Genomic DNA, 21990 nt, shown 5'->3' on the forward strand with positions numbered 1-21990 from the left:
GCCCAGCACACGGTAAGCATGGAATAAACAGTCTCCAGCTGAGCACCAAGGGCAGTTCACTGATATCGGGGGAACCCACCCACAATATATCAATGTAGGTTCTTTCTATTTTCTATAAGTGTCAGACAGCTGAGAAATAAAGAGAAAGAGTACAAAGAGAGGAATTTTATAGCTGGGCCGCTGGGGGTGATATCACATATCGGTAGGACTGTGATGCCCACCTCAGCCTCAAACCAGCAAGTTTTTTATTAAGGGTTTCAAAAGGGGAAGGGGTGTAAGAACAGAGAGTAGGTACAAAGATCACATGCTTCAAAGGGCAAAAAGCAGAACAAAGATCACATGCTTCTGAGGGAACAGGACAAAAGGCAAAGCAGAACTACTGATAAGGGTCCAACAAAGATCCCAAGGCAAAGGGCAAAAGCAGAACTACTGTTAAGGGTCTATATTCAGCGGTTCATGTATTGTCTTGATAAACATCTTAAACAACAGAAAACAGGATTCGAGAGCAGAGAACCAGTCTGACCACAAATTTACCAGGGCGGAGTTTTTCCCCACCCTAATAAGCCTGAGGGTACTGCAGGAGACCAGGGTATATCTCAGTCCTTTTCTCAACCGCATAAGGCAGACATTCCCAGAGCAGCCGTTTATAGACCTCCCCCCAGGAATGCGTTCCTTTCCCAGGGTATTAATGTTAATATTCTTTGCTAGGAAAAGAATTTAGTGATATCTCTCCTACTTGCAAGAAGAAAAATATGGCTCTTTTTTGCCCGACGCTGCAGGCAGTCAGACCTTATGATTGTCTTCCCTTGTTCCCTAAAAATCACTGTTATTCTGTTCTTTTTCAAGGTGCACTGATTTCATATTTGTTCAAACACATGTTTTATAATCAATTTGTACAGTTAACACAGTTATCACAGTGGTCCTGTGGTGATGTACATCCTCAGCTTACAAGGATAACAGGATTAAGAGATTAAAGTAAAGGCAGGCATAAGAAATTATAAAAGTATTATTTGGGAACTGATAAATGTCCATGAAATCTTCACAATTCATGTTCCTCTGCTGCGGCTCCAGCCGGTCCCTCCGTTCGGAGTCCCAGACTTGCCACAACAACTCAGACTATGGCACTTTCTAGTTTTCTTTTAGAGACAGGGTCTTGCTCTGTCACTCACGCTGGAGTGCAGTGGTATGATCACAGCTCACTGAAGCCTTGACTTCCCAGGCTCAAGTGATACTTCCACCTCAACCTCCCAAGTAGCTAGGACTATGGGTGTGCACCATGGCACCTGGCTAATTTTTTAATTTTTGCTAGGGGCAGGGTCTTGCTGTATTGCCCAGACTTGTCTCCAATTCCTGGCCTCAAGTGATCCTTTCACCTCGGCCTCCCAAAGTGCTGGGATTACAGGTGTGAGCCACCATGGGCAATAGCATTTTCACTGATCCAAACAGTATTTGAGGAGGTGCTATATTCAGGCTTATACATTCTAGAACTTTTCCTTTTCAAGATTTAAACTTCCTGTATAACAATGTCCTATATCTTGTGGCTGCTAATAACTGGAATAATAATAGCTAACTTTATTGAATGTTTACTGTGTGCTTTGTATACATGATCTCATTTAATCTTCATAACAACCTGACGAGGTGATTTATTATTATTCCCACTTTACAGATGAGAAAACTGAGGCTCAGGAAAGTTAAGTAACAAGTGAAGTTTCCACAGCTAGTACTGTAAGTGGGAGAACTGAGATTTAAGTCCAGGTCTTTCTGATACTGGAGTTCTTGCCTGTGAGCACTCTGCAATACTGCCTCCAAAGTAATGACATGCATGCAAGCACCAGGCACATAATAGGTACCCAATAAAAGTTGGTTCTCTTCCTTCAATCAAGAAGTGTATCAAAGGCTGGGCAAGGTGGCTCACACCTGTAATCTAACACTTTGGAAGGCCAAGGAGGAAGGATTGTTTGAGCCCAGGAGTCTGAAACCAGCTGGGCAACATAGTGAGACCTCATCTCTACAAAATATAGAAAAAATTAGCCAAGTGTTGGTGGCACACACCTGTAGTCCCAGCTACTTGGGAGGCTGAGGTAGGAGGATCACCTGAGCCCAGGAGGCCGAGGTTGCAGTGAGCTGTGTTTGCACCATTGTACTCCATTCTGAGTGACAGAGTGAGACCCTGAAGCAAGCAAGCAAGCAAACAAGCAAGCAAGAAAGAGAAGGAAGGAAGGAAGGGAGGGAGGGAGGGAGGAAGGAAGGGAAGAAGGGAGGGAGGAAGGAAGGGAGGGAGGGAGGAAGGAAGGGAGGGAGGAAGGAAGGAGGAAGGGAGGAAGGAAGGGAAGGATGGAGGGAGGAAGGGAGGGAGGGAGGAAGGAAGGGAGGGAGGAAGGAAGAGAGGGAGGAAGGAAGAGAGGGAGGAAGGGAGGGAGGGAGGAAGGTAGGGAAGAAGGGAGGGAGGGAGGAAGGAAGAGAGGGAGAAAGGGAGGGAGGAAGGAAGGGAGGGAGGAAGGAAGGGAGGGAGGAAGGAAGGGAGGGAGGAAGGAAGAGAGGGAGGAAGGAAGAGAGGGAGGAAGGAAGAGAGGGAGGAAGGGAGGGAGGAAGGGAGGGAGGAAGGAAGGAGGAAGGAAGGAAGGGAAGGAGGGAGGGAGGAAGGAAGGGAGGGAGGAAAGGAGGAAGGGAGGAAGGGAGAGAGGAAGGAAGGAAGGGAGGAAGGGAGGAAGGGAGGGAGGAAGGGAGGGAGGAAGGAAGGGAGGAAGGAAGGGAGGAAGGAAGGGAGGAAGGAAGGGAGGGAGGAAGGGAGGGAGGAAGGAAGGGAGGGAGGAAGGAAGGAGGAAGGGAGGAAGGAAGGGAGGGAAGGAGGGAGGGAGGAAGGAAGGGAGGGAGGAAGGAAGGGAAGGAGGAAGGAAGGGAGGGAGGAAGGAAGGAGGAAGGGAGGGAGGAAGGAAGGGAAGGAGGAAGGAAGGGAGGGAGGGAGGAAGGAAGGGAGGGAGGAAAGGAGGAAGGGAGGAAGGGAGAGAGGAAGGAAGGAAGGGAGGAATGGAGGAAGGGAGGGAGGAAGGGAGGGAGGAAGGAAGGGAGGAAGGAAGGGAGGAAGGAAGGGAGGAAGGGAGGGAGGAAGGAAGGAAGGGAGGGAGGAAGGGAAGGAGGAAGGAAGGGAGGAAGGAAGGGAGGAAGGAAGGGAGGAAGGAAGGGAGGAAGGGAGGGAGGAAGGAAGGAAGGGAGGGAGGAAGGGAAGGAGGAAGGAAGGGAGGGAGGAAGGAAGGAGGAAGGGAGGAAGGGAGGAAGGAAGGGAGGGAAGGAGGGAGGGAGGAAGGAAGGGAGGGAGGAAGGAAGGGAAGGAGGAAGGAAGGGAGGGAGGAAGGAAGGAGGAAGGGAGGAAGGAAGGGAGGGAGGAAGGAAGGAGGAAGGGAGGGAGGAAGGAAGGGAAGGAGGAAGGAAGGGAGGGAGGGAGGAAGGAAGGGAGGGAGGAAATGAGGAAGGGAGGAAGGGAGAGAGGAAGGAAGGAAGGGAGGAAGGGAGGAAGGAAGGGAGGGAGGAAGGAAGGAGGAAGGGAGGAAGGAAGGAAGGGAAGGAGGGAGGGAGGAAGGGAGGGAGGGAGGAAGGGAGGAAGGAAGGGAGGAAGGAAGGGAGGAAGGGAGGGAGGAAGGAAGGAAGGGAGGGAGGAAGGAAGGGAGGGAGGAAATGAGGAAGGGAGGAAGGGAGAGAGGAAGGAAGGAAGGGAGGAAGGGAGGAAGGAAGGGAGGGAGGAAGAAAGGAGGAAGGGAGGAAGGAAGGAAGGGAAGGAGGGAGGGAGGAAGGAAGGGAGGGAGGGAGGAAGGAAGGGAGGGAGGAAGGAAGAGAGGGAGGAAGGAAGGGAGGGAGGAAGGAAGAGAGGGAGGAAGGGAGGGAGGAAGGAAGGGAGGGAGGAAGGAAGGGAGGGAGGGAGGAAGGAAGGAAGGTAGGAAGGGAGGAAGGGAGGGAGGGAGGAAGGAAGGCAGGGAGGAAAGGAGGAAGGGAGGAAGGGAGAGAGGAAGGAAGGGAGGAAGGGAGGAAGGAAGGGAGGGAGGAAGGAAGGGAGGGAGGAAGGGAGGGAGGGAGGAAGGGAGGGAGGAAGGAAGGGAGGAAGGGAGGGAGGGAGGAAGGAAGGGAGGGAGGAAGGGAAAGAGGGAGGGAGGGAGAAAGGGAGGGAGGAAGGGAGGGAAAAGAAGGGAGTCTAGGATGAAGTGGGCACCTAAACAGGTGAATAGGATAGGTAAAAATCTCATCCCTGCCCTCAGGCGGTAGACACTCTCCAGTCATAAGCTCTAATGTGCTGTAGAAAAGCCTCAGGTTCTCAGGGGTTTTCCAGCTGAGCATCTGGAAGGCCGCAGTGCAGTTCTGTGTCCAAGCACTGCAGAGCCTCATGCAACAGTGTCATCACTCGGTGCAACCCTCCTGGAAGATCTGTTCCCAGGGGAGGCTACAGCGAAGCAAGGGGAATGCAAGAGTTCCTAGCCAGGCTAGGACCTCAACTTGGCATTCCCGAGAGACAGATTCTCTGTGTCTCCCGTCCCAGCCCTGAAACCCACAGCCTTTGACCCAGAGGTAGAGGAGCAAGCTCTCAGTGAAGGCCTCGTCTCTGGAATCTCTTCTTTGGGGAAAAAACGACATGAGCCTGCCACAGAGCCTGTTTATGAAACAAATCAGAGAGCTATTTTGAGCAATTACCCCCAGCAATCACGACAGCATAACTTGTGTAGTTGGAACTAGGTCACCAAGTAATCTCACCAGCGCCAGAAGAAATTCATCTGGGAAGGACACTAGCTCGGGGAGATGAGATAGGATAGGCCCTGGCCTCTTGTCAAGATATCCACATTTCAAGGGACAACTGAAGACACAACAGAGACAGGGGCTCACTATGCATTTCCTTTTAAAATTGGCAATAATCTGGCCACAGAATCAAGGTAAAGTTACTGAATCCTCTGGTTCTTGGTTCGGCATGATTGTAGCTGCTGGTGGTTGTCATGGAAACCAGCAGAGGCGTTAGATCTTAGCTCTGACACTCAGGAGAATCTGAACTTATTCGGTTATGAGCTTTTTTTTTTCTTTCTTTTTTTCTTTTTTTTTTTTTTTTAAATAGAAATTGTCTTGAACCTGGATAAACAGGCCTCAAAGTTTTTCCTCCGCCTGGCTTGGATATGTTTCTGTTTCTGCTTTCTGGCTACACAGAATCTAACGACGCATCAAGAATCGGCCCTGGTGCTCTGTAAGATGTTTTGTTGGGTCTCTTTTCAGTTGCCAGAGACAGAGACCTAAATCGACCTACGTTAGGTAAGAAAAAATAAAAAGATTCATTATTGAGTAAATTATCAATGTGATATTGAATACCCTTTTTTTACTTTTTAATTTTTTCATTTAATTCTAATTTTAAAATTTACTTTTTCATTTTACTTTTTTTCCCCCACAATATAGGTGGAAAGACTGAAACTGGTCTGAAAATATTTGGAAACACAAAGACGGCCTTGGGCTGGGCGTGGTGGCTCATGCCTGTAATTCCAGCACTTTGGGAGGCTGAGGCAGGAGGATCACTTGAGCCCAGGAGTTGGAGACCAGCCTGGGTAACAAAGGGAGACTCCTTCTCCACCAAAAATTAAAAAATAAGCCAGGTGCGGTGGTACACGCCTATAGTCCCAGCTACTCAGGAGGCTGAGGTGGGAGGATCACTTGAGTCCAGGAAGTTGAGGTTGCAGTAAACTATGATCACACCACTGCACTCCAGTCTGAGTGACAGTGAGACCCCATCTCTAAAAAAATTTAAAAAATTAGCTAGGCATGGTGGCACGTGCCTGTAGGCCCGGCTACTTGGGAGGCTGAGGCAGGAGGATCACTTGACCCAGGAGGTTGAGGCTGCAGTGAGCTGTGATTGTGCCACTGCACTCCAGCTTGGGTGACAGAGGCAGATCCTGTCTCATTAAAAGGGTGGGAGATGACATTAGGAGTCTCTCTCTGTTTTGCCATCTCTCATCTTCGAGTCCATCACACTCTTGCTCTGTCGCCCAGGCTGGAGTGCCGTGGCATGCTCACTGCAACCTCCGCCTCTCGGGCTCAAGCCATCTGTCCACCTCAACCTCCTGAGAAGCTGGGACTACAGGCATGCACTACCACGCTTGGCTAATTTTTCATATATTTTGTAGAGATAGGACTTCACCGTGTTGCCCAGGGTGGTCTCAAATACCTGGGCTCAAGCAATCTGCCCGCCTCAGCCTCCCAAAGTGCTAGGATTATAGGCATGAGCCACGGTGCCCAGCCCCATCAGACTCTAAGCCTCCCCCTGGGCAAGGGATGGAGCAGGCAGTTCTGAAGTCACATCCTCATACTCTTTCTGCTTTAGTTTAAGGGAGAGAAGTTGGCTTCGAGGGTGAAAAAAAAATCCCAGGTGGGTTCTGATTGCCTCAGCTGGGAACAGGTGCCTGCGCCAGGGCCGGCTGCCACGTGTGAGGTGGGACCCGAGTCCTCCGCCCTCTGAGACAGCAAGGTGTTGGAAAGGATCTAAAACACGAATTCCATCTCACGTGTGTATATAGACGGCAGCTCCATTTGTTGTTCCTTCTAGGGGGTCCATACTTGTATCAGTCTGAGTCCAGTCCGGAGAGAGAAATCACATAGTAATTTGAACAGAGAAAATTCAATATAAAGAATTATTTACTAGAGCAAGGGATTACAGCCATGAGGGGCTGGCTAGTAACAAAGAAAGAAAAGTCCAGTGAACCAGCCCCAGGACTGAGAGAGCCCCCACCCCGGCCCCAGGCGGAGATCCAGACCTGTGCAGCTGTGACTCTGAATGGCAGAGAAGTTGTTGTGGTGCCCTGTGGCAAATCCTTCTGGAAGTCGGCCCTCCGAGGTGCCAGGTGTCTTGATTGCTAGAGGCATGCTGCTATAAAACGGCACCGGGGCTGGCGGGCGCCGGGCTGAGCAGGGAGGTTCCGTCTCCTGGGAAACGGCACCAGGGCTGGCGGGCGCCGGGCTGGGCAGGGAGGTTCCGTCTCCTGGGTGCTGCTGGCTGCAGTTCCTGTAGGAGTGGGGCACTGGGGGAACCACCCAGTGAGCACCCTGGAACCCAGAAGCAAGTCAACCTCTTTTCCTTCTCCAGTGTCTCTCTATCACCCTCTACTGGCAAGATTTCAGTGCTAGCTAGCCCGGGAAAAAATATTTAAAGGTCCAGATCCATTTTCACAGAGTAGTCCAAAAGGGGGAATTTGGAGCTGAGAGTCCAAGATGGAAAAACTGGTCTGGGCGTGGCAGCTCACGCCTGTAATCCCAGCACTTTGGGAGGCCAAGGCAGGAGAATCACTTGCACCCAGGAGTTAGAGACCAGCCTGGGCAACATAGTGAGATGTCTCTATGAAAAATAAAAATTAAGAAAATTGCCAGTCCTGGTGGTACATGCCTGTAGTCCCAGCTACTTGAGAGGCTGAGGCAAGAGGATAGCTTCAGCCCAGGAGTTGGAGGCTGCAGTGAGCTATGGTAGCGCCACTGCACGCCAGCGTCTGGCCAACAGAGCAAGACCTTGTTGCAAAAAAATTGTATATATATATATATGATGCATAATATCTCAGATTACTCTCTGTTGGGGAAATATTCAGATTTTAGAAGCCATAAAGCAATGAAATAGATATTTAGCATCAACTATGTGTTATGTTTAGATTTGAATCTAACAGAAATTAGGCACTGTAGATCCTTGTTTAGCAGTGTGATAGGATGAGAGCAAGTCTACCACATGAAGCTTCCTTTTAGATGCTTAAAATCACAGGGTAGGAAGGCTTGCTTCCTCTCCAGTTATTAAAGAAATTAAATTTAAAATTATATCATGTACCATTTTACACCTACCGGCATAAATGAAGATGATAATGAACCCAGGGCTGGTCAAGTATTGGATACAGACATGTGTAAACATCACTGGTGTCACCAGTTTATTACAGGGGTTCAGTCTTTTTGAAGGAAAATAATAAAACAAGAGCCTTAAAACAATCTTACCCCTTATTCAGTAATCCAAAAACCTCTGAATGTATTTCTAAGTAAAAAGTTCAAGGCCAGGTGCAGTGGCTCATGCCTGTAATCCCAGCAATTTGGGAGGCGGAGGTGGAAGGATCGCGTGAGCCCAGGAGTTTGAGATCAGCCTGAGCAACATAGGGAGACCCTGTCTCTACAAAAATTTTAAAAAATTAGCCAGACGTGGGGGCGTGCAGCTATGGTCCCAGCTACTTGGTAGGCTGAGGTGGGAGAATCACCTGAGTCCAAGAGTTTTAGGCTGCAGTGAGCTATGATCACACCACTGCCCTCCAACCTGGGCAACAGAACAAGACTCTGTGTCTAAAATCATAATAATAATAATAGTTCAAAACAAAGGTCTATCTGTACAATAATATTTACAGTAGTATTCATTTATTATAGAGAGAAAGGTAGAAAACCCAAATGTCTAATGAATAAAGAAAGGTTACAGCCAGACTCAGTGGCTCATATCTGTCATCCCAGCGCTTTGGGAGGCTAAGGCGGGCGAATGGCTTGAGCCCAGGAGTTTGAGACCAGCCTGGGAAACATGGAGAAACCTGTCTTTACAAAAACTACAAAAATGAGCCAGGCATAGTGGCATGCGCCTATAGTCCCAGCTACTCAAGAGGCTGAGGTGGGGGGATTGCCTCAGCCCAGGAGATTGAGGCAGCAGTGAGCTGTGATCTCGCTGCTGCTCTTCAGCCTGGGCAACAGAGTGAGACCCTCTCTTAAAAAAAGAAAAAAGGAATATGAGGATGAAATTAGGCAAAGTGAAGAAAATAGCAAAAAAAAAAAGTTTACATACTATGATTATAACTATGGGGAAGAAACTTTATACACAGGTTACATGAATATACTAAAAACCACAGAATTGTTCACCAAGTTTTTGAATTTTATGGTATATGAATTATATCTCAAATGTAAAAAAAGAAAAAACACTAACTGAGGCCACAGGGATATGTAAAACATTTCTGTGGTAAAGGAGGGAGATGTTTTGCTTATGTGTTCCTCCAAAGTTGTTTAAATCTGAAGTTTTAAGTTAAAGGTTTGATTCTGCAGTCTCTGTCCTACTTTTTTGTAGTAGGCCAAAGTTGTTCCCTCACCACACAGCCCTCAACGGGGCTCACTCTCCTTTTTTTTTTTTTTTTTTTGAGATGGAGTCCCACTCTGTCTCCCAGGCTGGGGTGCAGTGGCGTGATCTCGGCTCACTGTAGCCTCCGCCTCCTGGGTTCAAACGATTCTTCTGGCTCAGCTTCCTGAGTAGCTGGGATTACAGGTGCCCGCCACCACGCTCGGCTAATTTTTGTATTTTTAGTAAAGACGGGGTTTCACCATATTGACCAGGCTGGTCTTGAACTCCTGACCTCGGGATCTGCCTGCCTCGGCCTCCCAAAGTGCTGGAATTACAGGCGTGAGCCACCATGCTCGGACGCTCGCTCTGCTTCTGAGGGGTCTTCTACTCCCACGAGTAGACAGGTCAGGCTGCAAATACCCAGCCGCCATCACACTGGTGGGAAATGTCCCCTGAGCCGGAGTCAGGGACTCAGAGGGGCAATGGTGCTTCCGACCGCTGAGGGTTCATTTCCTTCAGGGGACTGTCCATCGGGGGCGGTGTGGCGCCTGGAGCTCACACGTGTGCAGAGCCTCAGCCACTGCTCTGAGAACTCAGCAGTCAGAGTTCTATACACAAGGGGCTTAAGGGCTGCAGTCTAATTGGACGGGGGAGATGCAAGTGCCAAGAAAACATGGTGCTTGGACTTAGATTGCATACTCATTCAGGGTGGCTTTGGAGAATGCCCGTAACAGTTATGAAGATAGAGGCAAAAGCTTCCACAAGCGACCACATGGTGATGCCAACCAAATAAGGTAAATGTCATGACTATCGTCCACATCTCATACCAGCAAACAGGCTTTGTGTGAGCAACAAGGCTGTTTATTTCACCGGGGTGCAGGTGGGCTGAGTCTGAAAAAGGAGTCAGCAAAGGATGGTGGGATTATCATTAGTTCTTATAGGTTTGGGATGGGCGTACAAAGTACATTGTCAAGGGCGGGGGAGAATATATCGTATTAGTTAGGGTGGGGCAGGAACAAATCCCAATGGTGGAATGTCGTCAGTTAAGGCTATTTTCACTGCTTTTGTGGATCTTCAGTTGCTTCAGGCCATCTGGATGTGTACATGCAGGTCACAGGGGATACGATGGCTTAGCTTGGGCTCAGAGGCCTGACAACACATGAGGAAATGGAGCTTAGAGAGGTTGAGTGACTTGCCCAAGGTCACATAGCTGGCCCAAGATGGAGCTGGGCATGAGCTTACTCCCTGGGATGATGGCGCCCATGCTTTGTGGCATCAGCATTACTGCAGCACAGCTTACATGTCTTACCAAAATGCTTCCTCTTTAGGAGGTGGGGTTGTGACCTGGACAAGGACACATTCTTCCCAAATCAATGACTGCAACACTTAACACTTCTCATGTAATTGGAAACCAATGAATATTGTTTGGGCAGGGCGCGGTGGCTCATGCCTGTAATCCCAGCACTTTGGGAGGCCGAGATGGGCGGATCACGAGGTCAGGAGATCGAGACCATCCTGGCTAACACGGTGAAACCCCATTTACACTAAAAATACAAAAAATTAGCCAGGCGTGGTGGCAGGCGCCTGTAGTCCCAGCTACTTGGGAGGCTGAGGCAGAAGAATGGCGTGAACCCAGGAGGCGGAGCTTGCAGTGAGCCCAGACTGTGCCACTGCACTCCAGCCTGGGTGACAGGGCGAGACTCCGTCTCAAAAAAAACAAAAAAAACAAAAAACAAAAAAGAATATTGTTTGAATGGATGAATAAATGAATATCAAGTAAATAAAAGAGGCAAAGCCATCATAGCAGTCTTTTTAAAAAAAAACTGTATTTTCTGGGGATACTTAAATACAATTCCCAGAAAATACAGTTATCCTATTAATTCTAGTAACTCTCCTTGTCTCTTGGGTATGTGAACATAGATTATGTGTGAATATACACACGTGTGTGCTCTGTCTACTTCTGGCCAATGTTAAGCTTACCTAGATTACTTAATGTAGAGTGGATATAATAGAATGGATATATTCATAGCTGCTAGATTTAGGAAGGCAGTATTATTTTAACAGGCTACTAGCTTGCTTCTTTAGCAGTTACAATTCTATAACTGTATGATTGTTCCTTTTCTTTTTCTTCTTCTTTTTTTTTAAATTTATTTTGGGAGGCTGAGGTGGGTGGATCACTTGAGCCCAGGAGTTTGAGACTAGCCTGGGCAACATGGTGAAACCCTGTCTCTACAAAAAATATAAAAATTAACCAGGCATGGTGATGCATGCCTGTAATAACAGCTACTCAGGAGGCTGTGGCGGGAGGATTGCTGGAGCCCAGGAGGTTGAGGCTGTAGTGAGCTATGATGGCACCACCACACTCCAGCCTGGGTGACAGAGTGAGGCCCTGTCTCAAAAAAAAAAAAAAAAAAAAAAAAGAAAACAAAAACCAAAAAACAAACAAACAAAAAAACCTTGGCCAACCCTGTCTTATGTAGTTAAATTATAAACGTGATATTTTAGAACATTGGGATGGATGTATGCTGAAGGGTACTAGATATCTGGGGTACAGTTAATCTTGGGATATTAAGATCTTGATGTATGATTAGACCCTGGAGGGTGTCATGCAAGTCCTTGAGAAGATACCACCAAACAGGCTTCATGTGAGCAATAAAGCTTTTAATCACCTGGATGCAGGCAGACTGAGTCCGTAAAAGGAGTCAGCAAAGGGAGATCGGGGGGTGAGGCAGTTTTATAGGATTCGGGTAGGTCGTGGAAAATTACAGTGAAAGGGGGTGTTCTCTTGCGGGCAGGGGCGGGGGTCACAAGGTGCTGGTGGGGAGCTCCTGAGATTCATTGTCCAGGAGAAGGAATGTCACAAAGTCAATTGATCAGTTAGGGTGGGGCAGGAACAAGTCACAATGGTGGAATGTCATCAGTTGAGGCAGGAACTAATAAGTGGCTATTTTCACTTATTTTGTGGATCTTCAGTTGCTTCAGGCCATCTGGATGTATACGTGAGGGTCACAGGGGATATGATGGCTTAGCTTGGGCTCAGAGGTCTGACAGAGGGCATCTCGTCCATCTGCCCGCAGGATTCCTGATTTCACCCCTTCACCCATCCCTTATCTTTCCAATAGTCAGTTTTCCTTTGAACATCTTCCTTAGAAGATGACCTCACCTTCAGAAGATGTCTATCACATTTCAGCCAGCTTTGACAAACAGAAACTTTATAAATTAGGCTGGGCGTGGTGGCTCATGCCTGTAATCCCAGCACTTTGGGAGGCCAAAGCGGGCAGGTCACTTGAGGTCAGGAGTTAGAGACCAGCCTGGCCAACATGGTGAAACCCCATCCCTACTAAAAATACAAAAAGAAGAAAAATTAGCTGGGTGTGGTGGCATGTGCCTGTAGTGCCAGCTACTGGGGAAGCTGAGGCACGAGAATCACCTGAACTCGGGAGGCGCAGGCTGCAGAGAGCCAAGATCGCGTCACTGTACTCCAGCCTGGGCGACAGAGTGAGATTCCATTTCAAAAAATAAATAAATAAATAAAATAAACTTTATAAATTGACCAAAATCTTTGTCCAGATTCTGAAGGCAGCTCTGCAAGGGAGATGCAAGTAGCACAGAGAACTGGCATGGTTTCCCTGCAGGCTGGTTTTCCTGGGAAGCGGACTCAGATGGAGTTTAGCCTGTACAAGTGCCCTCAGACCAACACCTGTGTAAGAGAGGAGGCAAGAGCGGGTGTGGGCAGTGGGAGGACCTGGGCTGTACTACAGGTCCAAGGACAGCCCCAGCCAACCCACAGGAATCTTTGGAGCTAGAATGCTCTTCAGAGTTTCCTGATTTCGGGGGAGATGGTCAGGTCTTCATACTCGGGCTTTCATCTGTCCCTGGATGTTGACAGGGCTGCTCTGGGGAGGAATGTGGTCTTGAAGAGCAGCTCCTGGAAGCTAAAGCAGGTCCCAAAGCCCAGAGGCAGTTTATGCAGAGATGCAAGCTCTCAGTGAAGGCCCAGCCTTCGGAATTGCTTATTTGGGGAAAAACAATGCGAATTTGCCATGGAGCTTATTTATGAAACAAACACACAGAGCTTTCTTGAGCGACTGTCTCTAGGAGTCATTACAGCCCAACTGGTATGACGGGTGCGAGGTCACCAGCTAATCTCACCATAGTCAGAGCCCCGCTCATGGCAGCGCAGCAGCCAAGGCAACAAGTCCTTCCTTGAAGGACATCACTGCGCTCACCGAACACAGAGATGACATACATTAAAACGGCGTGCCAGCCATTCCGTTGGCAACGTATTGGTTTGATAAATGTGTATCAGTGCAGCCTAAGCCACGGCATTAGCATGTCGCCCACATATCACCGTTGGCTTATGATGACTGTCCACTAAACCCCTTCTTTTTCACATAGGCAGAAACTTTTCTCAGGGTTTTCAGGGAAGAAAGGGGCCTGGGCTTTTAGCTCTCCCATCTCCCCTTCTGCCTCCAAACGGTAGAAGCATAACAATAAAGACTTGGAGACCCAGCTTGCCATGCAGAGACTTACCAACAACCAAGCTGCCAGATGCGTGTGAATCCATGTGGGGTTTGATAAGATTATTCTTTGTCCAAAGCCCTGATTGGTGGATAAGGTAAAGGAACCTAGTTTTCATTGGTAGAGGAATTAGGAGGAGGTGGTAGTGCCATCTGATTGGTGGAAAGGAGAGGGGGGTCAAGCTCAGATTGGCTGGGAATTCTCCAGGTGCAAGCCACGTTCATCTCTGCACCCTCTTGAGAGTTCCCTTTGCTTCTTCCAAGCCTCTTTTCTCTGGCTTCCCACCCTGCCAGCATGGGGTCCACCCTGTAAGACGCCTGGGTGCCGATCTATCCTCTATCTACAGGGTCCCTGCTGAGCCTTTGCCTGCAATGCCATTAGTTCCCCCCAGGCAAGGGACAAGGGGAGGCTCCTGCGGTTCATTAGTGTAAGGAAGGCCGGCTCCATGACACCAGCCCTGTGCTGTATTCAAGGGCAGGGCCCAGCTGACCCTCAGTGATGACGGAACACGGGAGAGATGACATACACTAAAATGGCATGTCAGCCATTCCATTGGCAGTTTGTTGGAACAGATGAAAAATGTGCCTCACTTCCTCATCCCTATCTGTAGATTTCAGAAATGTTGCCAAGGAAGACAAAAGATCTCTTCTCCAATGCTTGGCTCCCAATCGGTTTAATCTCTTGGAAAATGTAGACGTAATTGTTGAAAACAGGCTCTGCATCCTTTCCAGCCCCAGGGCCTAGCCCTTCCCTCTGATGGGCCACGTGCTTCCCAGGGGTCTTTGGGTCAGCCTGGCGTAGTCATAAAACAATTCTCCTTGAAATTAAGTGAATCAAGAGCTGAGGTTTCAGAAAGGGACCAGGAATTGAAGGCTGAGGTTTCTCTCTTGAGGTCTTCTGAGGCTTCTGACTTGTTTACTTGTCCTTATTGGAATAGGAAAAAAAAGTTCTTCTGTATCCCACAGAAGAACAAAAAATACGATTGAAAAATGATTTAGGGAGGAAATACAACACCATTAGAAATCAGATCTGGGATCGTGTAGGAGAGAAGGACAGGAGGGACCCCAGCCCATATGCAACACAGAAATACCAGCGGCTCCTTGGCTGCGCCTTCCACTCCTGTAGCTGAGACAACCATCAGCGCATGAGGTCACAGAAGGGCTGCTGTGGAGGGCTCCCTGGAGACCCACCTCGGGGCTGCTGGGAAAGGGAACTGCAGCCACAGAGCAAAAGCCTGTTGGTGAAGGCTTTTACTGACAGCTGGCTCCCATCTCCCCCAGAGCCTGCCCTCTCCCAGGCCTCCATTTGCGGATTTTTGTTCTTTTATGCTTGCAACATTTCCATTTGTGTTTATTATTAAATTATTGATCCCTTAAGTGTTTATGGCCTGCCAGACTCGTCACTAGCTAAAAGAAAAAATACACACATGTGTACATACTCATCAATATACATTATCTCAGCTGGGCACGGTGGCCACACCTGTAATCCCAGCACTTTGGGAAGTCCAGGCGGGCAGATCACTTGAGGTCAGGAGTTTGAGACAGCAGCCTGGCCAACATGGTGAAACCCTGTCTTTACTAAAAATACAAATATTAGCTGGGCGTGGTGGCACATGCCTGTAATCCCAGCTACTCGGGAGGCTGAGGCAGGAGAATCACTTGAACCCAGGAGGCAGAGGTTTCAGTGAGCCAAGATCACACCACTGCACTCCAGCCTGGGCAACAGAGTGAGACTGTCTCAAAAAAAAAAAAAAAAGCCATTGCCTCACTGGGTGCAGTGGGAGATGGAGACAGCAGTGAGCCGTGGTCACGCTACTGCACTCAGACCTGGGCAACAGAGAGAGACCCCGTCTCAAAAAAAAAAAAAAAAAAACATTATTTCTAAAATGAGTGCTCATTTCCTTTTTCTCTATTTTTACTTGCTTTTTCCTTGGACAAATCCAGCATGCTTTGCAGACATGAAGACAAACATGATGTTTGCTGTGTCCTGTATTAGAATCTGCTTTTCCTTCCCACAATGGCCAAGGGGCTGCAGGGGAGGGTGCCTCCCGGGTCACTCAAGCTCATTCTGCACAAGGAAACCTGCATCGCACACAGACAAGGCTTGGTTCTGTGGTGACCGCCTCACCAGCTGCTCTACCCTTCCCTTCTTGTCCTTTAGCCAATTCATCACTCTATGCAGAAGGAAAGAGACCAGATGGACCTTGGCCACAGCTAATCCAAATGCACTTCTATTTATGAGTAACGACGTTTAACACCAAGTGGGAGTTGCTGTCCTGAAAGAGGGTCAGACAAAGACGAAAGCGCTCATCCAGAGGAGCTGGTCCTGCAAGGGCAGAGGGACCAACAGCTGTTGGTGACAAGCAGAGGCAATGGAAGCTAAGCCTAGGAACAGGGCAAGCGAAAACGCCATCTTTTTTCACAGTGAATCATTGAGTGTCGGCTAGGTGCAGCCAGCAATCTCATCTCTGGAACAAGACCAGAATAAAAATAAGATGATCTAAGAGCCAAAACAAATGGCAATTATAGGCCGTATCTCATAACTGTGTTTTTAGCTGGTGCTATCTGCAAACTAGGAGTGACACACACAATTCTGTGAATTTGGGCCACCGTGACTGCCACTGTAGGACAAACAGCACACACAGCCACGTTCAGAAGGTTTTTCACTTCAGGTAGAGTACTCAGTTTTGGGGTTGTTTTTCATCACATTCTAAGCTATGACTACATTTCCACTTTTGTGAAAGATTAAACACAGTTTAAATTCTGCAGACTCAGAGTTTTGTTCCACAAATGCCAATGCATTGTGACCACATCCTGCCCTTTGCAGACGTACTGCTGTCATGGCTGTGCCGATACCGTGTCTTCTGTTTGCAGACTCAAGACCCTGGGATGCTTAGGAACTACGATGGGGGCTGAAGGCTGCTTCTGGAGACGGATCCCCTCTGCTTCTCTGGCCATGATGACCCTGTCTCCTGTGGTCTTCAGCGTCTATAACACATTGTGGCACTGACAGAATTGCCAGATTTAGCAGACAAAAAATATAGGATGTCCAATTAAGTTTGTATTTAAGATAAACAAATTATTTTTAGTCCAAGAATGTCTGGTGCAATCCCTGAGCATCCTGTATTTCATCTGGCAGCCCTAGGCACAGAACAGACACAGGTCTGCCAGGGAAACCCTCTGCCTTCCTACTAGGACCCCCCAGAGAAACTCACACAAACACAGGACAACTCCATGCTAACTGCCTCACTGCCCGTGGCCTGCAGATACACAGTAACTGCCTCTGTTGTCTTTTTCCATGTGTAAGACCCAGAGTAACAGTGATCAAAGGCACAAAGTTCTAGGTCACAAAAGAGCAGGAGGAGAAGGATGCAGTGGTGATCCCAGGAGAAATGCCCTACAGGTATTTTCAACTTCTCAAATTCGAAGTGGAAAATCCTCCGTCAGCTGTGCTGCTCTTGGTCTCAAGTAAGTCACTGAAACTCCTCGGAGCCCAGCCTCCTCTCTGATACAACAGAGCAAATTAACACTGCCCAATAATCCCCAAATAACACAACTTTAAAGAGCCAGACAAGGCTTACACACAACATCTGTGCTGCAGCTGGTCTCGAGGGGCAGGAACTAGACTCTTTCCCAGGTTGCCTGTGTAAGGAGCACACATAACAAGGGGTAGTATGCTCCCGGGGCCAGGTCCTCCAGAACTGGAACGTTGCTTGGGTTCTAGCTCTTGGTGGCTCTCAAGAGCAAGCCTTTCTGGCTGTCTAGTGGTTCTGCTGCTTCTAGACTCTTCAGCCTTATGCTGTTTCCCTGACAACGGCCCCAGCGTCTGCTCCTTCTGACTGCCACAGCCGGATACAGACTCCGTGCTCCAAACCGAAATCATCTGAGACATGACCTGCCTGGGCAGATACTCTCCACAAAAGTTCCTGATTCTATGTTGTTCCGGAGACAAAAACTGCCCCCAAAGAACCCATTCTCATCCAAGTCACTGTCCTTCTTCAGGTTCAAGCTTCAAGGCGTGCATCAGGCTAAGGCCCCAGTGCCCCAGTCTAACCACCTGTGACTAGGTTTGCAGGATAATGTAAGGAAAAGCATCAAACCTTATTGAGAAGCAGCGATCTGTGGCAGGCTCTTCTTTACAAGGGGGCTATGGGCACAGCGAGTACTTCAAATTCTACAGATCATTTCATTTCTTCCACCTCTGACCTCCATGTACAGCTTCAAAGAACTCCCATCCTACCCAACCCAGTGATTACACTCACCCACCCACCAAGTACAGACATCCAAGCTGTCTTTTCTCAGTGGTGGAAAGTCGAACACTTCTGGATATTCAAAGAATAAGAGGATTTTAAAGTTTGGAGTTGTCTTAGAAATTGTACAGATGAGGGGCTGGGCGCAGTGGCTCATGCCTGTATTCTCAGTACTTTGGGAGGCCGAGGGGGCTGGATCACAAGGTCAGGAGTTCGAGACCAGCTTGACCAAGATGGTGAAACCTCGTCTCTACTAAAAATACAAAAATTAGCCGGGCGTGGTGGCGCGTGCCTGTAATCCCAGCTATTTAAGAGGCTGAGGCAGGAGAATCGTTTGAATCCGGGAGGCGGAGGTTGCAGTGAGCTGAGATCGCACCACTGTATTCCAGCCTGGGCAACAGAGCAAGACTCTGTCTCAAAAAAAAAAAAAAAAAAGAGATTGTACAGATGAGGAAACTGGAGTCCAGAGTGGAGGCTGCACACCTAGTTGATGTGGAATCATCAAGATTCCAGCCCTAGGACTGCAGGACTGCTTCCCCGCTCCGGCTCTTACGTACCAGAAAACCACCCTATATGACAAAAGGCTCCTCTCCAGAGTTGGCTCAACTACTATTCCTATCCCAATAATTTAGGTTTTCCCACTTAAGAAAAAAAAAGAAAAAGAAATGGTTGGGGGTGGGGGTGGGGAGGAGAGGTGGGGGGAAAGATTATTTACATTACAGTCCCTTTAGGACCAAGTTCCTATGCAGATTGGAAGCTTAGGCAAAGAGTTTCTTCTTCTTTGTTTAGTAGAGATTTTGCCAACCCTCAACCTTGTACTTGGAAAATAAGAACCAGCCATTTACGGGCTGTCGTCATTCTGATGGATGATGTCAGCTGCCTCCACTCCCTAAGTGCCTATCTCCTTCCTGACCCTTGATCCCAGGCAATTAAGAAAAGCAATAAAATCATGAAACCTCACTTTTGATCAATGCATTCCGGCCAGAGGGAGATCAGGTTGTCCTTACAGAACGTCTATAATTAGATTGGATTTGGAATTTGGACTGCCACATCAAGTAGAAAAAAAGCATGGTTTTAAATTGCCATCTCAACATTTCAGAAGAAACTAGAAGGATCTAAAAGTAGTGGACAGACTTAAGACTGAAATAAAGAAAAATAAGAGGATTGCAACACTATGTAAGTAGCTAGTTGAGCAGTTAGGTCTTACACAAATGAGGGCTGGTACTTGGAGGTCGCCAAAATTTTTTTTCTAACCCAACTAAGCAAAAACAGTGAAAGGAAATAAGATATTCTGTCATACAGTAGGGGTTCCCTTGGCCATCATATATTACTTTGAGATCCCATAAGGCTGCAAACTGAACATATATATATTCCACATATATAAAATTCCAAAAATATATATATATTCCAAATATATATTCCAAGTATATATATATATATATATATACACACACATGTGTATATACTTTTTTTTTTTGAGACAGAATTTTGCTCTTGTTGCCCAGGCTGGAGTGCAATGGTGAGATCTCGACTCACTGCAACCTCCGCCTCCTGGGTTCAAGTGATTCTCCTGCCTCAGCCTCCCAAGTAGCTGGGATTACAGGCATGCACCACCATGCCTGGCTAATTTGTTTTTGTATTTTTAGTAGAGATGGGGCTTCATTATGTTTGTCAGGCTGGTCTGGAACTCCTGACCTCAGATGATCCACCTGGCTCGGCCTCCCGAAGTGCTGAGATTATAGGCGTGAGCCACCGCGCCTGGCCTGAACATATTTTTAACAATTTTATTGAGGTATGACTTATGTACATAACTGCATTCATTTAAAGTGCGCAGCTCTCCAAATCCAAGTGATTCTGAAAAAAAGAAAAATAAAAAATAAAGTATGTAACTCAATGAGTTTTGAAAGATGTATATTCATCCTCCCTCCATCCTTTGCCCCTCAGAGAAACACCGATCTGTTTCTGTTGCTATGGATTGGTTTGCATTTCCTAAAACTTTAGATAAATGGAAACATGTGATGTGTACTCTGTTGCTTCTGGCTTCTTTCACCCAGAAAAACTACTTTGAGATCCATCTATGTCACTTATGTATCCATAGATCGTTCTTTTTTGTTGCTGAATAGTAAGTAGCCTCTTGTATCGGTGATGGATATTGGAGTGTTTCCATTTTTTGGCTGTTATGGATAAAGCTGCTGTGAACATTTGTGTGGACACGTTGTCATCTCTCTTAGGTAAAAATCTAGCTGTGGAATTGCTGGGTCATGCAATAGATGCATATTTAGCTTTATAAGAAACTGTCAGCCGGGCGTGGTGGCTCAAGCCTGTAATCCCAGCACTTTGGGAGGCCAAGGCGGGCAGAACACAAGGTCAGGAGTTCGAGACCAGCCTGACCAACATGTTGAAACCCCATCTCTACTAAAAATACAAAAATTAGCCAGGCATGGTGGTACGCACCTGCAGTCCCAGCTACTCACGAGGCTGAGGCAGGAGAACCCGGGAGACGGAGGTTGCAGTGAACCAAGACTGCACCACTGAACTCCAGCCTGGGTGACAGAACGAGACTCTGTCTCAAAAAAAAAAAAACAAAAAAAGAAAGAAAGAAACTGGCCGGGCCCGGTGCTGTAATCCCAGCACTTTGGGAGGTGGAGGCGGGCAGATCACGAGGTCAGAAGATGGAGACCGTCCTGGCTAACACGGTGAAATCCCGTCTCTACTAAAAATACAAAAAAATTAACCGGGCATGGTGGCGGGCGCCTGTAGTCCCAGCTACTCAGGAGGCTGAGGCAGGAGAATAGCATGAACCTGGGAAGCGGAGCTTGCAGTGAGCCGAGATCGCACCACTGCACTCCAGCCTAGGAGACAGAGCGAGATTCTGTCTCAAAAAAAAAAAAAAAAGAAACTGTCAGCTGGGCATGGTGGCTCATGCCTGTAATCCCAGCACTATGGGAGGCTCAGGCAGGCAAATCACCCGAGGTCAGGAGTTCAACACCAGCCCTAGCCAACATGGCGAAACCCCATCTCTACTAAAAACACAAAAAATTAGCCAGGCATGGTGGTGGGTGCCTGTAATCCCAGCTACTGGGGAGGCTGAGGCACGAGAATCGCTTGAACCCGGGAGGCGGAGCTTGCAGTGAGCCGAGATCGTACCACTCACTCCAGCCTGGGAGACAGAGCGAGACTCCACCACCCCCACCCTCCAGCCCCCAAAAAAGAAACTGCCAAACTGTTTTCCAAAGTGGGCGTATCATTTCATACTCCCACTAGCTGTCTGTGATCATTTGTTCCATGTCCTCACCAACAGTAGTGTCAGTCTGTGTGTGTGTTAAAATACACGTAACATAAAATTTGCCATTTTCACCATTTTTCAGTGTACAACTCCGTGGCATTAAGTACATTCAACATCATGCAACCCTCCATCACCACCATCTGTTTTCTAAAATTTTTTATCATCCCAAACAGAAACACTCTAACAAGTGGTAACTCCCCGTTTCCTTGTTCGTCCAGCCTCTGGTAACCTCTAATTTACATTTTGTTTCTTTGATTTTGCCTATGATAGATATTTCCTGTAAGTTAAATCATACGATATTTGTATCTGGCTTATTTCAGATAGCGTAACATCTTTTCAAGATTCACTCATGCTGTAGTATGTATCATTTCATTATTCTCATTGTGGTTTGGATTTGTATTTTCCTCATGACCAATGACGTTGAGCATCTTGTCATGTGTTATTGGCCATTTGTGTATCTTCTTGGAATAAATGTGTAATTAAGTCCTTTGCTCATTATTTGTTTGTCTTTTTGTTGAGGAAGCTCTTCATATACTCTTCATGACTCTGTATATGTTTACCTTTTTGTTGAGTAAGTTCTTCATAAACCTTATTATTATGTAATTTGCAAATACTCCTTCCCATTCTTTGGGTCGTCTTTTCATTTTCTTGATAATGTTCTTTAATGCACCGTTAAAAAACCTTGATGACATGTAATTTACCTGTGTATTATTATTCATGCTTTTGGTGTCATAGCTAAGAATACACTGCCAAATCCACATTTATGGAGATTCATTTTTATGTTTTCTTCAGAGTTTTATGGATTTAGCTTGTATTTAGGTCGTTGATCAGACTTGTCATACCCACAAAAAATAAACTGGCCAA

The 21990-nt window shown here is 47.4% G+C and overlaps 2 protein-coding genes across 5 annotated transcripts in view; both read right to left on the reverse strand.

Annotated features, from left to right (window-relative positions):
- Window positions 1–160: 160 nt before the first annotated feature.
- On the reverse strand, window positions 161–7588 carry LOC104004823 (uncharacterized). 2 transcript variants are annotated; one of them, XM_063789995.1, is made up of 3 exons: window positions 6522–7588; window positions 4738–5271; window positions 161–4636 (listed from the first exon to the last, which is right to left on the reverse strand). In XM_063789995.1, exon 3 carries the CDS (start codon window positions 4233–4235, stop codon window positions 2091–2093), a length of 2145 nt encoding a protein of 714 aa, XP_063646065.1. In that variant the 5' UTR covers window positions 4236–4636; window positions 4738–5271; window positions 6522–7588; the 3' UTR covers window positions 161–2090. The 2 variants fall into 2 exon arrangements, with proteins under 2 accessions (XP_063646065.1, XP_063646060.1); XM_063789990.1 differs by having other exon boundaries at window positions 161–5271; window positions 6522–6583; window positions 6771–7586.
- Window positions 7589–19472: 11884 nt separating this feature from the next.
- Window positions 19473–21990, reverse strand: part of CNST (consortin, connexin sorting protein) — a 115417-nt gene continuing 112899 nt past the window's right edge. For 2 of the 3 annotated variants that reach the window (XM_054674937.2, XM_054674914.2), the window contains exon 11: window positions 19522–19694. In XM_054674937.2, the coding sequence (XP_054530912.1) occupies window positions 19537–19694 (158 nt within the window). In that variant the 3' untranslated portion in view covers window positions 19522–19536. Of the gene's footprint in view, window positions 19695–21990 lie in introns of all 3 variants that reach the window. The other variant, XM_054674934.2, reaches the window with a different exon arrangement.

This window comes from Pan troglodytes, chromosome 1 (genome assembly GCF_028858775.2).
Source record: "Pan troglodytes isolate AG18354 chromosome 1, NHGRI_mPanTro3-v2.0_pri, whole genome shotgun sequence".
NCBI classification, from domain to species: Eukaryota; Metazoa; Chordata; class Mammalia; order Primates; family Hominidae; genus Pan; species Pan troglodytes.